General features: G+C 48.4%; 1 protein-coding gene across 2 annotated transcripts in view; it reads right to left on the reverse strand.

Annotated features, from left to right (window-relative positions):
* Positions 1-13,812, reverse strand: part of SMARCB1 (SWI/SNF related, matrix associated, actin dependent regulator of chromatin, subfamily b, member 1) — a 42,798-nt gene that overhangs the window by 16,586 nt on the left and 12,400 nt on the right. For both annotated transcript variants that reach the window (XM_003919126.5, XM_003919125.5), the window contains exons 4-5: positions 12,624-12,761; positions 10,288-10,415 (exon numbers count right to left, since the gene is read on the reverse strand). In XM_003919126.5, coding sequence (XP_003919175.1) covers positions 10,288-10,415; positions 12,624-12,761 — 266 coding nt within the window. The remainder of the gene's footprint in view (positions 1-10,287; positions 10,416-12,623; positions 12,762-13,812) is intronic.

Consider the following 13,812-nt stretch of genomic DNA (forward strand, 5'->3'; position numbering starts at 1 on the left):
CTGCTCCATACCCTGGGGGTGGTCATGGCCATAAACACTCCCCCCATTCTGCTCATAGCTGGGTGGGCGCATGAGATTATCCTAACTAATGAGATGTTCCAGGCAAGGCCAGCAAAGGCACATCGAAGCTTGCGTGCCACCTCTCTACTCCCCTCTGTGCTGAACTGGTGGCAGACGTGATGGCACAGAGGCTGGCCCAATACCAGGCCTCATGTGAGCAAAACACACTGTGCCAAGCCATAGCAATTTCCAGGCCTGTGACTGCAGTAGCAGCAGCAGGGCCTCAACAAGGTCACAAGTGTGGAGGTCCCTACAGATCCTGGATTGTGGAAAAGTAATTGTACCAGATGGGAGCTCACAGGGACCATCCGTGGCCAGCCAGACCTTAGCAACGTCCCCTCAGTCAACGTTCTCTCCCTGCTCCGCCCAGATCTTACTGACAAGACGCCTTGCAGGGATAAGCTGAAAAAGCCAGGAAAAATTCCCTCAGAGCAGACAGCAGGATTCCATCAAGAAGCAGGTCTGCCACAACCCCACTATCTCCTCCCTGCCCTAAAGACACACTGGGGACTAGCATCCTAACAGCCCGCGGGGCAGCAACAGCAGGAACCTCAGGTGCACTGGGTAAACACCCAGTGAATACACTGCCCAGGGCATTTTAAAATTAAACTTTTTATTTTTAAGTAATTGCAGATGCAAGAAACAACACAGAGAAATTCCATGCACACTGTGCCCAGTTTCCTCCAAAAAAGTCAAGATATAGGACTGTATCTGTATCCAGTGATTCATCCAGGTTGTCATTTCCTTTTACTGCCAAGTGACGTTCTGTGGTATGAAGGGGCCACATTTTATTCACTCACTGAAGGCTGTCTAGGTCATTTCCAGTTTCCAGCTATTACAAATAAAGCTGCTATGAACATCCATGCGTAGGCTATTGTGTAAACATGTCTTCATTTCTCCAGGATAAATGCTCAGGTACACTGGTTGCGTGTTTAGTTTTTAACAGAAACTGCCAAACTGTTTTCCAGGGCAGTTTTCCAGCCACTTGACATTCCCACCAGCAGCTTATGAGTGACCCAGTTCCTCCACATCCTCACCAGCATCTGATGCTGTCACCACTTTTTATAGATGTGGAAAAATAGTGTAGTTTTAATCGGCATTTCCCTAAGGCTAAAAATGTGGAAAAGCTTTTCAAGGTATATTTGCCACCTGTATAACTTCTTTAATGAAGTTTCTCTTCATGTCTTTTGCCCCCTTTTTTTTTTTTTTCTTTGAGATGGAGTTTCGCTCTTATTGCCCAGGCTGGAGTGCAGTGGTGTGATCTTGGCTCACAGCAACCTCAGCCTCCTGGGTTTGAGTGATTCTCCTGCCTCAGCCTCCCGAGTAGCTGGAATTACGGGTATGCACCACCACGCCAAGCTAATTTTGTATTTTTAGTAGAGATGAGGTTTCTCTATGTTGGTCAAACTGGTCTCGAACTCCTGACCTCAGGTGATCCGCCCGCCTCGGCCTCCCAAAGTGCTGGGATTATAAGCGTGAGCACCACCCATGGCCTTTATTTTGTTGCTTTGTGGGGACAGAGTTTCACTCTTATTGCCCAGGCTGGAGTGCAGTGGCGCGATCTCGGCTCACGGCAACCTCCACCTACCAGGTTCAAGCAATTCTCCTGCCTCAGCCTCCCAAGTAGTTAGGATCACAGGCATGCGCCACCACGCCCAGCTAATTGTGTATTTTTAGTAGAGACAGTTTCTTCTCTATGTTGGTCAGGCTGGTCTCGAACTCACGACCTCAGGTGATCGGCCCGCCTCGGCCTCCCAAAGTGCTAGGATTACAGACATAAGCCACTGCGCCTAGCCTATTTGCCTATAATTGTCTAATTGCTCCAACGCCATTTTGTTGAATGAGCTGTCTTTCCTCCACTGAATTACATTTGCATCTTTATAAAAATCAGGAGGGTACGTTTGTGTGGGTCTGTTCCATCACGGTATGTCACTCTACCAACACCACAGAGTCTTGATTATCGCAGCTATATAGTAAGCCTTGAGATTGGGTAGAACGATTACTCCCACTTTACTCTTTTTCAAAATTGCTATAATCCCAGCACTTTGGGAGGCCGAGACGGGTGGATTGCCTGAGTTCAGGGGTTCGAGACCAGCCTGGCCAACATGGTGAAACCCTGTCTCTACTAAAAACACAAAAATTAGCCGGGTATGGTGGCGGGCGCCTGTAATCCCACCTATTCGGGAGGCTGAGGCAGGAGAATCGCTTGAAACCGGAAGGCGGATGTTACAGTGAGCTGAGATCATGCCACTGCACCTCAGCCTGGGCAAAAGAGCAAAACTCCGTCTCAAAAAAAAAAAAAAAATTTGCTTTATCTATTATCTATTTTAGTTTCTTTGCCTTTCCATATAAATCTTAGAACAATCTTGTCTATATCTACAAAAAAAAGTCTTGCTGAGATTTTTCATAGAAATTGCATTAAATTTGTATATCAATTTGGGGAAAACTGACATCATCTAGAGTCTTTTTTTTTTTTTTTTTTTGAGACAGAGTCTTGGCTCAGTCGCCCAGGCTGGAGTGCAGTGGCCGGATCTCAGCTCACTGCAAGCTCCGCCTCCCGGGTTCATGCCATTCTCCTGCCTCAGCCTCCCGAGTAGCTGGGACGAGGTGGCGGGCGCCTGCTAGTCCCAGCTAGTTTTTTGTATTTTTTTAGTAGAGACGGGGTTTCACCGGGTTAGCCAGGATGGTCTCGATCTCCTGACCTCGTGATCTGCCCGTCTCGGCCTCCCAAAGTGCTGGGATTACAGGCTTGAGCCACCGCGCCCGGCCCTTAGAGTCTTTTAATCCATGAATATGATATGTCTACTTATTTAGGTCTTCTTTAATTACTTTTATCAGTGTTTTATAGTTTTTGGTATGTAAGTCCTGTACATGTTTTATTAGATTAATACCGAAGTATTCCTTTTTTTATTGAGTGATGATACATGGTAATGTATTTTTAATTTGTGTCTAGGTACTCATTAATAGTATATAGAAATAAAATGGATTTCTGTATGTTTACCTTGTATCCCTTGCATCTTGTGACCTTGGGAACTGTTATTAGTTCTCCAAGTTTTCTGTAGAGCCCTTGGGATTTTCCACAAGGACAATCATGTCATCTGCAAATAGGATTTTATTTCTTCCTTTCCCATCTACATGTCTTTTATTTCCTTTTCTCGGCTTATTGGATTAGCTAGAACTTCCACTATGTTGAATAAGAATAGTGACAGCAGACATATTTCGCTTGTTCCTGATCTCTGGCAGAAAGCATGCAACCTTTCACTATTAAATGTTAGCAACAGAAGGCCGGGCGCGGTGGCTCACCCCTGTAATCCCAGCACTTTGGGAGGCCGAGGCGGGTGGATCACGTGGTCAGGAGATCGAGACCATCCTGGCTAACACGGTGAAACCCCGTCTCTACTAAAAATACAAAAAGTTAGCCGGGCGAGGTGGCGGGCACCTGTAGTCCCAGCTACTAGGGAGGCTGAGACAGGAGAATGGCGTGAACCCGGGAGGCGGAGCTTGCAGTGAGCTGAGATCATGCCACTGCACTCCAGCCTGGGTGACAGAGCGATACTCTGTCTCAAAAAAAAAAAAAAAATTAGCGACAGGACTTTTTGTACTAAATAGATGCTTTTATTAAATGGAGGAAGTTTCCTGCTATTACTTTTCTGAGCATTTTTATCATCAGGTGTTGAGTTCTACAAAATGCTTTTTTTGTATCAACCGATCTGATCCTGTGATTTTTCTTCATTAGTGTGTTAATACGGTGGATTACATTGATTGAGCTTCAAGTATTGACCCAGCCTTCCGTCCTTGCAATAAATCCCACTTGGTCACAGTATATGATTATTTCTATATATTGCTGAATCCTATTTCCCAATATTTTGATAAGGAATTTGCATCTATAGTCATAAAGGATATTGGTTTGTATTTTTCTTTTTTTGGTACCGTCTTTAGGTTTGAGGAAGTACGCTCTCCTCTTCCATTTTCTGGAAGAGATTGTGTAGAATTTGTGTTAATTCATTTTTCAACATTTGATAGATAGAATTCTCCAGTGAAATCATATGGGCCCAGAGATTTTTTTGGAGGGATAATTTTTTTCCTTTTTAAAAATAATGTTTTATATTTTAAAATTTAATTAGAGATGGGATCCTGCTAGCCCAGGCTGATCTTGAACTCCTGGCCTCAAGGAATCCTCCCACCTCAGTCTCCCAAAGAGCTGGGATTACAGGTAAGAGCCACTGTGCCTGGCCATTTTTGGGGGTTTTAAAATTACTAATTCTGTTTTCTTAATAGTAACAGGGCAACTCAAATTATCTATTTGATATTGGATGAGTTGTGCTAATTTGTGTTTTGCAAGGAATTCATCCATTTTGTGTAAGTTGTCAAACTTATAGAATTGTTTGCAGTATTGATATCTGCAGGGTCTGTGGTGACATCCCATTTCATTCCTGATATTGGTAAGTTACGTTCTTTTTGTCAGCCTTGCAAGACCCAGCTAGGTGTCATTAATTTTCTCTATTGTTTGATTTCTGTTTTCAATGTCATTGATTTCTGCTCTTCAAATGTCCTTCCTTCTGCTTAGTTTGGTTTTGTTTCTCTTTCTCTTGGTTCTTGAGATGACAGCTTAGATTATCAATTTGAGGAAAGCTTTTCCTGTCTTCTAATGTACGCACTGGTGCTACAGATAATCTGCATTGTTGTATTTAGCTTTATCCCACAAATTTTGATACGCTGCATTTTCATTTAGGTCCGTGTATTTTTTTTTTTTTTTTTTTGAGACAGTCTTGCTCATCGCCCAGGCTGGAGTGCAGTGGCGTGATCTCTGCTCACTGCAACCTCCACCTCCCAGGTTCAAGTGATTCTCCTGCCTCAGCCTCCTGAGTAGCTGGGATTCCAGGCATGCACCACCACGCCCAGCTAATTGTTTTTATATTTTTAGTAGAGACGGGGTTTCAGCATGTTGGCCAGGCTGGCCTCCAACTCCTGACCTCGTGATGTGCCTGCCTCAGCCTCCAAAGTGCTGGGAATACAGGCGTCAGCTGCTGCACCCAGCACTTAGTTCTCTTTCATCTAAGAATGTGTTGACTAAGAATGTCCAATATCGCTCATTCCTGAACAATATTGTCACTGGGTACAGGATTCTAGATTAATAGTTCTTTTCTTTCAGTACTTGAAAAATATCATGCCACTTCCTCTAGCCTCCAGTTTCACATGAGAAATCTACCATCATTTGGCTGGGCGCAGTGGCTCATGCCTGTAATCCCAGCACTTTGGGAACCCGAGGTGGGCAGATCACGAGGTCAGGAGATCAAGACCATCTGGCTAACAAGGTGAAACCCCGTCTCTACTAAAAAATACAAAAAAATCAGCCAGGCGTGGTGGCAGGCGCCTGTAGTCCCAGCTACTCGAAAGGCTGAGGCAGGAGAATGGCGTGAACCCGGAAGGCGGAGCTTGCAGTGAGCCAAGATAGTGCCACTGCACTCCAGCCTGGGCAACACAGTGAGACTTCGTTTCAAAAAAAAAAAAAAAGAAATCTACCACTATTCTTACGGTCTTTTCCCTACAGGTAAGTTGTCCTTTTCTCTGATTGCTCTCAAGATTTTTTTCTTTGTGTTGAGTTTCCAGAAGTTTAATTATGATGTGTCTTTGCATGGATTGCTTTGGGTTAATCATAATGGGCTTCACTTGGCTTCTTGAATCTATCATTTGATTTTTTTTTAAACTTAAAAAAAAATGTTTTTGAGTCAGGGTCTCACTCCGTTGCCCAGGCTGGTGTGCACTGGCTCAATCACGGCTCACTGAAGCCGCAACCTCCCGGGCTCAAGCGATCCTCCCACCTCAGCCTCCCAAGTAGCTGAGATCACAGGCATGTGCCACCACATCTGGGGAATTTTTGTAGAAATGGGGTTTCAACATGTCACCCAGGCTGGTCTTGAACTCCCTGGCAAAGTGATCTGCCCGCCTCAGTCTCAGGTGTGAGCAACTGTGCTCAGCCTCATTTAATTTTTTAGAGTCCAAAACAAGCATGTGGATATAAATCTCTAAAAACTTGCCTTCTAGGCCGGGCGCGGTGGCTCACACCTGTAATCCCAGCACTTTGGGAGGCCGAGGCGGGTGGATCATGAGGTCAGGAGATCAAGACCACAGTGAAACCCCATCTCTACTAAAAATACAAAAAATTAGCTGGGCGTGGTGGCGGGCGCCTGTAGTCCCAGCTACTCGGGAGGCTGAGGCAGGAGAGTGGCGTGAACCCAGGAGGAGGTGGAGCTTGCAGTGAGCCGAGATCGCGCCACTGAACTCCAGCCTGGGCAACAGAGCGAGACTCCGTCTCAAAAAAAAAAACCAAAAACAAACAAACAAAAAAAACCAAAAAAACTTGCCTTCTATAGCCAAGTGTAGACACTCAGGACCCTAATCACTCCTTTGCCTGTGTGACAAGACAGATTCCAAACCTCTTCCTGAGGTGATTCCCTTGTTCCCCTTCTGGGTGAAGATGGCATCTATGTCTGCATGTGTTCTGGTTAGGCAGCTCATATTTTCTGGAGGATTTTAATGCTTCCCTTCTTCAGCAGACTGTTAAGGCAGGTGACACCATACTTCACCAGTGATTCAGAGAAGCCCTACTTCAAGTCCTTTTCAGAGAAGATAACCTCAAACGCATCACAACACCTACCAGAAACCTGAGAAAAACCCTGATTTCTTTTTCTTTTTTTTTTTTTTTTTTTTGAGACAGAGTCTCACTCTGTGGCCCGGGCTGAAGTGCAACGCCATGATCTCAACTAACTGCAACCTCTGCCTCCCGGGTTCTAGCGATTCTTGTGCCTCAGCCTCCCAACTTGCTGGGACCACAGGCATGCACCACCACACCCGACTAATTTTTATATTTTTAGTAGAGATGGGGTTTCGCCATCATGGCCAGGCTGGTCTCAAACTCCTGGCCTCAAGTGATCCTCCCACCTCACCCTCCCAAAGTGCTGGGATTACAGGTGTGAGCCACCACGCCTGGCCAATCCTGATTCTGAAGGTGGCCTGAAGAACATACACTTCATTCATGCTACTCCAGTAATGCTACTTTACATATTTAATCCCTCTGTGATAAAGACTCTCATGCCCACCTTTAAGATGATTTGAAATTTCAAAGCAAATCAGTAAAATTTTGGCACGGCCTTCTAACCACCAGTTAAGAATCACAGCTCTTACAAACGCCAAATACCACCCAGAGCTGAGGAAGAGTTCACAGAACAACACTATTTTGGTTCTCCACCAGTTAAGACTGTGTTCTAAATTACTTTCAGTGGACATCATATTTTACATGAGGACTCTTAGGAGGAACAGCCCAGTGAAACTCACTGTGGAGTTCATGGATGATCCTGGTCTTCCTTACTATACCGTGCCCTCTTCCTGAGGGCTGCAGGAAACCTCAGATTCCAGGACCACGTGTGATTCTACTTCTTCAGAGCCACAGGCTGCTGCTAACATTGACCACACTGAGTGTGCAAACGATCCTCATGTCTCACTCTGCCTGGTTCTAAAAAGGCCCAGAGCCACGCCCTATTCCCAGCAATGTTCACCAAACAAAATCTGAGTGCAAGCTCCCTCTTCAACTTGAACATTTCTTCTTTATCCAGTTTTTCCTAACCACTCCATTTGCATTTGCTTTAGTCATTTGGGCCCAGTGTACTTATGGTAAGCTTCCTTACATGCTTTTTGGAACAGGGTGGGGGTATAAACAAACTGGAACTTTCTATGTGTTGCCCAAAGAAACGTAATGAGACAGAGCATGGACTGATCCAATGTGAACAACTAAATTCCTATGCTGGGCTAGACGATATGTTAAGAGAAACAGCAGCTGGGCACAGTGGCTCATACCTGTAATCCCAGCACTTTGGGAGGCTGAGGCGGGCAGATCACCTGAGGTCAGGAGTTCAAGACCACTTTGACCAACATGGTGAAACCCCGTCTCCACTAAAAATACAAAATTAGCCAGGCATGGTGGCACATGCCTGTAATCCCAGCTACTCGGGAGGCTGAGGCAGGAGAATCACTTGAACCTAGGAGGTGGAGGTTGTGGTGAGCTGAGATCGTGCCACTGCACTCCAGCCTGGGCAATAAGAGCGAAACTCCATCTCAAAAGAAAACGGCAATGAAAAACAAGGCCCCTGACCTTAAAGGGTTGAAATGGAGAGGGAGAGACAAGAATTAACAAATAACTCTGATGTGGGCCAGCAGAGATAAGCAGGCAGCTTAGCAGAGATAACAGGCATTGTGCAGCGCTGGTGGCCTGGTGCCCATGGGCTGTCCTGTCCCTGTTCTGGGGCATGACCAGTGAACTGTACCTGTCCCCATCTACACTCAATACAACCTCCTGAAGTCTCTTGCCAATGTCCCCCCCTCACCCATGTCTCCTCTCCCTGGTGTCCCCGCTCACCAGCTAACCTGTGGGACCTAGGCGACAGGCACCCAGCACGTGGCTCTCAGGCATTCTTCTCAAGGCTGAGCAGAAGCCTTTGGACTCAGGCCTGGCACTAGTGTGAGCAAGTGGTAGTCCTAGCACTCAGGCCTAGCATGCCGAGTGCCTGGGGATGACCAAAGGAAGCAGCCTAATCCTTCCAGAAAGCTCAAGGCAGCCACAACCACTCATACTCTCCTCCCTTAGGAAATCCTTTTGGAAAGAAAAATGTTGCAACTATGTTATCTGCCGTGGAGACGTCTACAGCAGAGGGTGTTTTAGCAAACAAAGGTACCTTGACCCAGTAGAAAATGCTGCACTGTTTGAAGATTAAAGAAATCAGAAAGAGGCTGGGTGCAGTGGCTGACGCCTGTAATCCCAGCAGTGTGGGAGGCCATGGCAGGCGGATCACCTCAGGTCAGTTCAAGACCAGCCTGGCTAACATGGTGAAACGCCATCTCTACTAAAAATACAAAAATTAGCCAGGCATGGTGGCGGGTGCCTGTAGTTCCAGCTACTCAGGAGGCTGAGGCAGGAGAATCGCTTGAACTTAGGAGGTAGAGGTTGCAGTGAGCTGAGATCGTGCCACTGCACTCCAGCCTGGGCGACAGAGTGAGACTCCATCTCCCCCCACAAAAAAAGAGAAACCAGAAAGATACTTAGGACAAGTGAAGAAAAATAAAACAAGACTTGCTCTATAGTGACAACTGTGTTAAATATGTTTGCATGTGGAATTGACAGAGAGAAAAGGTAAAACTGAAAACATTATTCGGGTGGTGAGATTCTGATGATTTTAAACATTCACCCATTTAAAAATAATGCTTGGCACAGTGGAACATGCCTGTATTCCTAGCTATTTGGCAGGTTGTGGCAGGAGGATTGCTTGAGCCCAGCAGTTCAAGATTACAGCGAGATATGACAGTATCACTGCATTCCAGCCTGGGCAACAGAGTGAGACTCTGTCTCTTAAAAAAAACAAAATAAAATAGGTAAAATAAAATAAAGATGATATTCACTGCATTTTGTCTGAATATAAAGAGTATGTTCATTATAAAAATTCAGCAGGATACAGACACTAAGTTAAAAAACAAAAAACAAAAAAACCTGGTATTCAACAAGATCTAAAAAAACAGTAATAATAAAATAAAATAACAAAAATACATTCTAACAGACTTAGAAAAAAATAGGAAAATAAATGCATGCATGATCCTCCCTCCCCGATGGGATAAGCAGTCTAGACACTTGGGATGCATACCCTTCTAACCTTTCTGTCTACATCTGCACAAAGACTGAGTTCTGTTCAGGCTTTGGAAGCCCAGGAAGAGCCAGAAGAGATGGCACCTGACCCAGGACTTACAGAGTGAGGATATCTAAAGAGATGACCAGTTAGGGGAGGAGAGAGGCACGGGGCACACATGCAGCCTCACACAGCAGAAACAGGGTGGTGGACAGGACCCAAGGCAGGTGTGTGCAGGGCTCGGGGGCTGAACTAGGTCTAAGTGGCATTGTCATCATCATCCATGCTATGCACACCAGCCACCTCCCATGCCAGGCCCCTTGGGCCCCCCAACCTCAGTATGGGGAAAGGAGTCCGAAGTTCACATGCCCAACCCACAGTGAACAGCAACAGAACCAGGGCTGAACCCAGAGCCCACACCCTCCAAAACTATGCCCCGATGTCCCGCATGTCAGGTCCAGAATCTGCCTGACAGGCAGCTGATAGGAAAGGGGACTGTTCCCACGTAACACACAGGGGCTGGGGCCAGGCCCAGCCAAGCCCGACTGCCTCGTACCATTCATGTTCCAGGTGAAGGCATCTCGCAGTTTCTGCCCATCGATCTCCATGTCCAGCCGGATGGGGACCAGCACCTCGGGCTGAGATGCGTTCTCGTGGATCACAGCTGGGTCGTGGTCATCAAAGCTGAAAGTGAAATGGAAGCAACAGTCAGTGAGGGTGCCAGGGCCCTGGGCATGCAAATTTTCAGCCTCCCTCTCTGCACAGCAGGCCTCTGCAAACCCATCTGGGGAACATGGTCACTTATCAGCTAACAGCTGAGGCAGCAGGGGTCCCAGGGCCATGGTCTAATGGGGACAGGTGGGTCCATAAATGACAAGCACCAGTCTGTCTGCAATAGGATCGACCCGGGCAGTGCTGGAACAAAACCCAGATGTCCTGTGAAGGGATATTTAAGCCTGAAATTTGGCAGGACTTTCACAGAAGGCTGTAGGCAAGCAGAATAGCATTTCTAGAAGAGGATATATTCCAGTAAGGCCAAAGCAGGTGAATGGAGGAACTGCTGAGGACGCACAAACAGACCACAGAGCACAGATTCCATGGGGGGCAGTGGTCAGGGATGCTGCAAAGCTAGCGGGTGTCGAAGCACCCACAGTTCTCTCAGGCTACGCAAACTGGCCACTGCCCTGAGGGAGTCCCAGGAGGATTCCAAGCAATGGAGTTGAGTATTTTGGGAAGATAAAGAGGGAAGAGTTGGGCAGGCAGGTTGGTGAGATGGAGCTGGAGGACAGAGGACACCTAAGGGCATCTGGGAGCATGGAGAGGGCTGAGAAGGGCCCCAGCGATCTTGGGAGGCAGATGGAAGAGAGAGAGAAACGAGCTGAGTGCCAGGCATGAATGCGCTGGGAAACAGACAGGGAAAGGGGTAGGGGTGCTGGAGGAAAGGGGTGGCCACTCTAAGGGAGAAGGGGACAGTCAACTAGGGATGGGAAGAAGAGATGGAGGGAAGGAAGAGAGAAGGAAAAGGAGGAGGGGGAAGGATGGGAAGGAGAAATGATGGAAGGAAAGAAAGAAGAAAGGAAAGAGGGGAGGAAGGAGAACGGGCTAAACCTTAGCAGAGGCAACTGCTGGGCAGAAGCTCTGGGAGGTCTGACAGCAGTGAGGGCGATCTCAGGTCTGAGGCAGAGTGAGTGGGGCAGAGTGTGGCAGTGGCAGCACCAGGCCAGGTTGGGCCTGGCACCCCAGTGAGAACTCCTCCTTCTGCTCCGAGGGTGATGGGGAGCCTGGAGGATTTTGCGTGGAGAGGTGACACGATATGCCTGGAGCAGAGGACACACCAGCTGCAGAGCTGAGAAGGCAACAGGGAGGGGAGGCAGGGGCTGCTAGAGACCCCAGGGAGAGCAGTGGGGGGCTGGCCAAGGCAGTCCCGGGTGGGACCCTGGAGAGACTGGACTTGCGTGTGAGGAAAAGCCAGGCCTTGGGAAAGAAAGCTACAGCCTGAGCAAGGAGACGGCTGGATCTCCATGCGCCGATGGAGAAGTCTTCAGGCAGCATGAGGCTGAGGGGGTGAGGGCAGCTGAGGAAGTCTGGACCACAGAGGTAAAAAACAGACCCCGAAGACATCTACAGCCTAATCCCCAAAACCTATGACTGTCACCTCATATGGCCAAAAAAGGAGACTTTGCAGATGCGATTAAGTGAAAGATCCTGAGAGGTTAACCAGAAGGACCCTAAATTACATCACCAAGTGTCCTTCTAAGAGAGACTGGGAGATTTCACGCAGAGAAGGCCACATGACCACAGAGGCCGAGATTGAAGTGAGGCAGCCACAAGCCCAGGAATGTGGCAGCCACCAAAGCCAGAAGCAGCAAGGACCGAATCGCCCCGAGGGCCTCTGGAGGGAGCACGGCCCTGTCTACACGTGCATCTGGTCTAGTGAAACCAAATCTGGGCTCCTGGGCCCCCGAACTGTGAGGGAAGAACTGTGCACTGCTCGCAGCCACCAGTTTGTGGTGGTTTATTCCAGCAGCCTCTGGGAAGTGGTGGCGCAGTGGGAGTCACGTGGATGGCATGTGAACCGTCAGACTGGCTATGACCCACTCGTGTGAAACTGAGGGCAGAGAAAGGGCACAAGGACCACGCCCCGAGTAACTCTACTTGAGGGGCCAGAGAGGTGAGGAGGACATGGCAAAGTGACAGCAGACAGAGCCAAAGAGGCTGCAGACAATGTCCTGGAGGTCAGGGAAACACAGCGGTTCAAAGAGGAGGAGGTACTGTAGCATTGTGGGGAGCACAAGGTCAAAGCAGTGTTTTTCTGGGGAGGAGGGGACTGAAATGTGCTGGAGAACTAAGGGAGAATCAGCGCGGAGGGTGAGCGCAGCGACACATCCGCACCAAAGGGGGAAGGTTCTCTTCTTGTCCCGGCCCATGCGGTTCCTGTTGATGGTCGTGGAGCATGGCACGGCATCCAGGTGGTGGGAGCTGTTGGGCAGGGTGGGTACCCACTGGCTGTTCCTCTTGGCCTTCTGTTCCCTGGGGAGATACAAGAAAAGTCCCCCCAGTCAGTCTAGGAGCCTGATCCTGCCCACCAGGAATCAACTCATGCTCACGGGATGCCCACTGTACCTCTGTCAGGCTCGAGGCTCCCGTGCGAGTTGTCTGTGCACCTGATTTTGCAGAAGCCTGCTCCCCAGGCTGTCATCAGATGCTAGAGGCACCTGGGCAAGGGCAAGGGTGTGGAGGGGCACCAGACACAGCCCAGCACGCAGGTCAGTTGCTAACCCACGGCCATGGTGTACTGCACTATGAGCCAGACATGGCTCCACAGAAGCACTTCCTGGAGATGCGGGAAGTGGTACAAGGGGGAGGCTTGTACAAGGGGTGGACAATAGAGCAGAGCCTTAGACACCAAGTCAGGGTTCACTGTGGGGAGGGGCACAGGCAGCAGCAGGGAGGAGAGACTGAGGGGCAGTCCAGGGAGGGGGCCCCCAGGGAGGGGACTGATCACAGGTCTCACATGCTCCGTGAGAAGATGACTTTACTCAGCAGATGGCTGGGAGTCCCCAGGGTTTTGAAGGAAGAGACGTGATCAGACTGTCATTTTAGACATACTAGCCATCCTGAGATGGACTAGGCAAGGCCTCTGGCCTCCAAGCTTCCAGAGCAGTAGAAGTCAGAAGATGGGTTGATAAATACTTTCCAGAGGTGACATCCAAAGTAATTTAAATAACCCATGTCCCATGAAGAGTTTGATCTTCTCTCCCAAATTCCAGGTTACTTTTACCAAAAGCGCCAGGCGCAGCAGCTCATGCCTGTAACTCTGGCACTTTGGGAGGTCAAGGTGGGCAGACCACCTGAGGTCAAGAGTTCGAAACCAGGCCAGGCGCGGTGGCTCATGCCTGTAATCCCAGCACTTTGGGAGGCCAAGGCGGGTGGATCACCTGAGGTCAGGAGATCGAGACCAGCCTGGCCAACATGGTAAAACCCTGTCTCTACTAAAATTACTAAAATTAGCCAGGTGTGGTAGCAGGCACCTGTAATCTCAGCTACTCAGGAGGCTGAGGCAGGATAATCGCTTGAACCT

Source organism: Papio anubis, chromosome 16, assembly GCF_008728515.1.
Source record: "Papio anubis isolate 15944 chromosome 16, Panubis1.0, whole genome shotgun sequence".
NCBI classification, from domain to species: domain Eukaryota; kingdom Metazoa; phylum Chordata; class Mammalia; order Primates; family Cercopithecidae; genus Papio; species Papio anubis.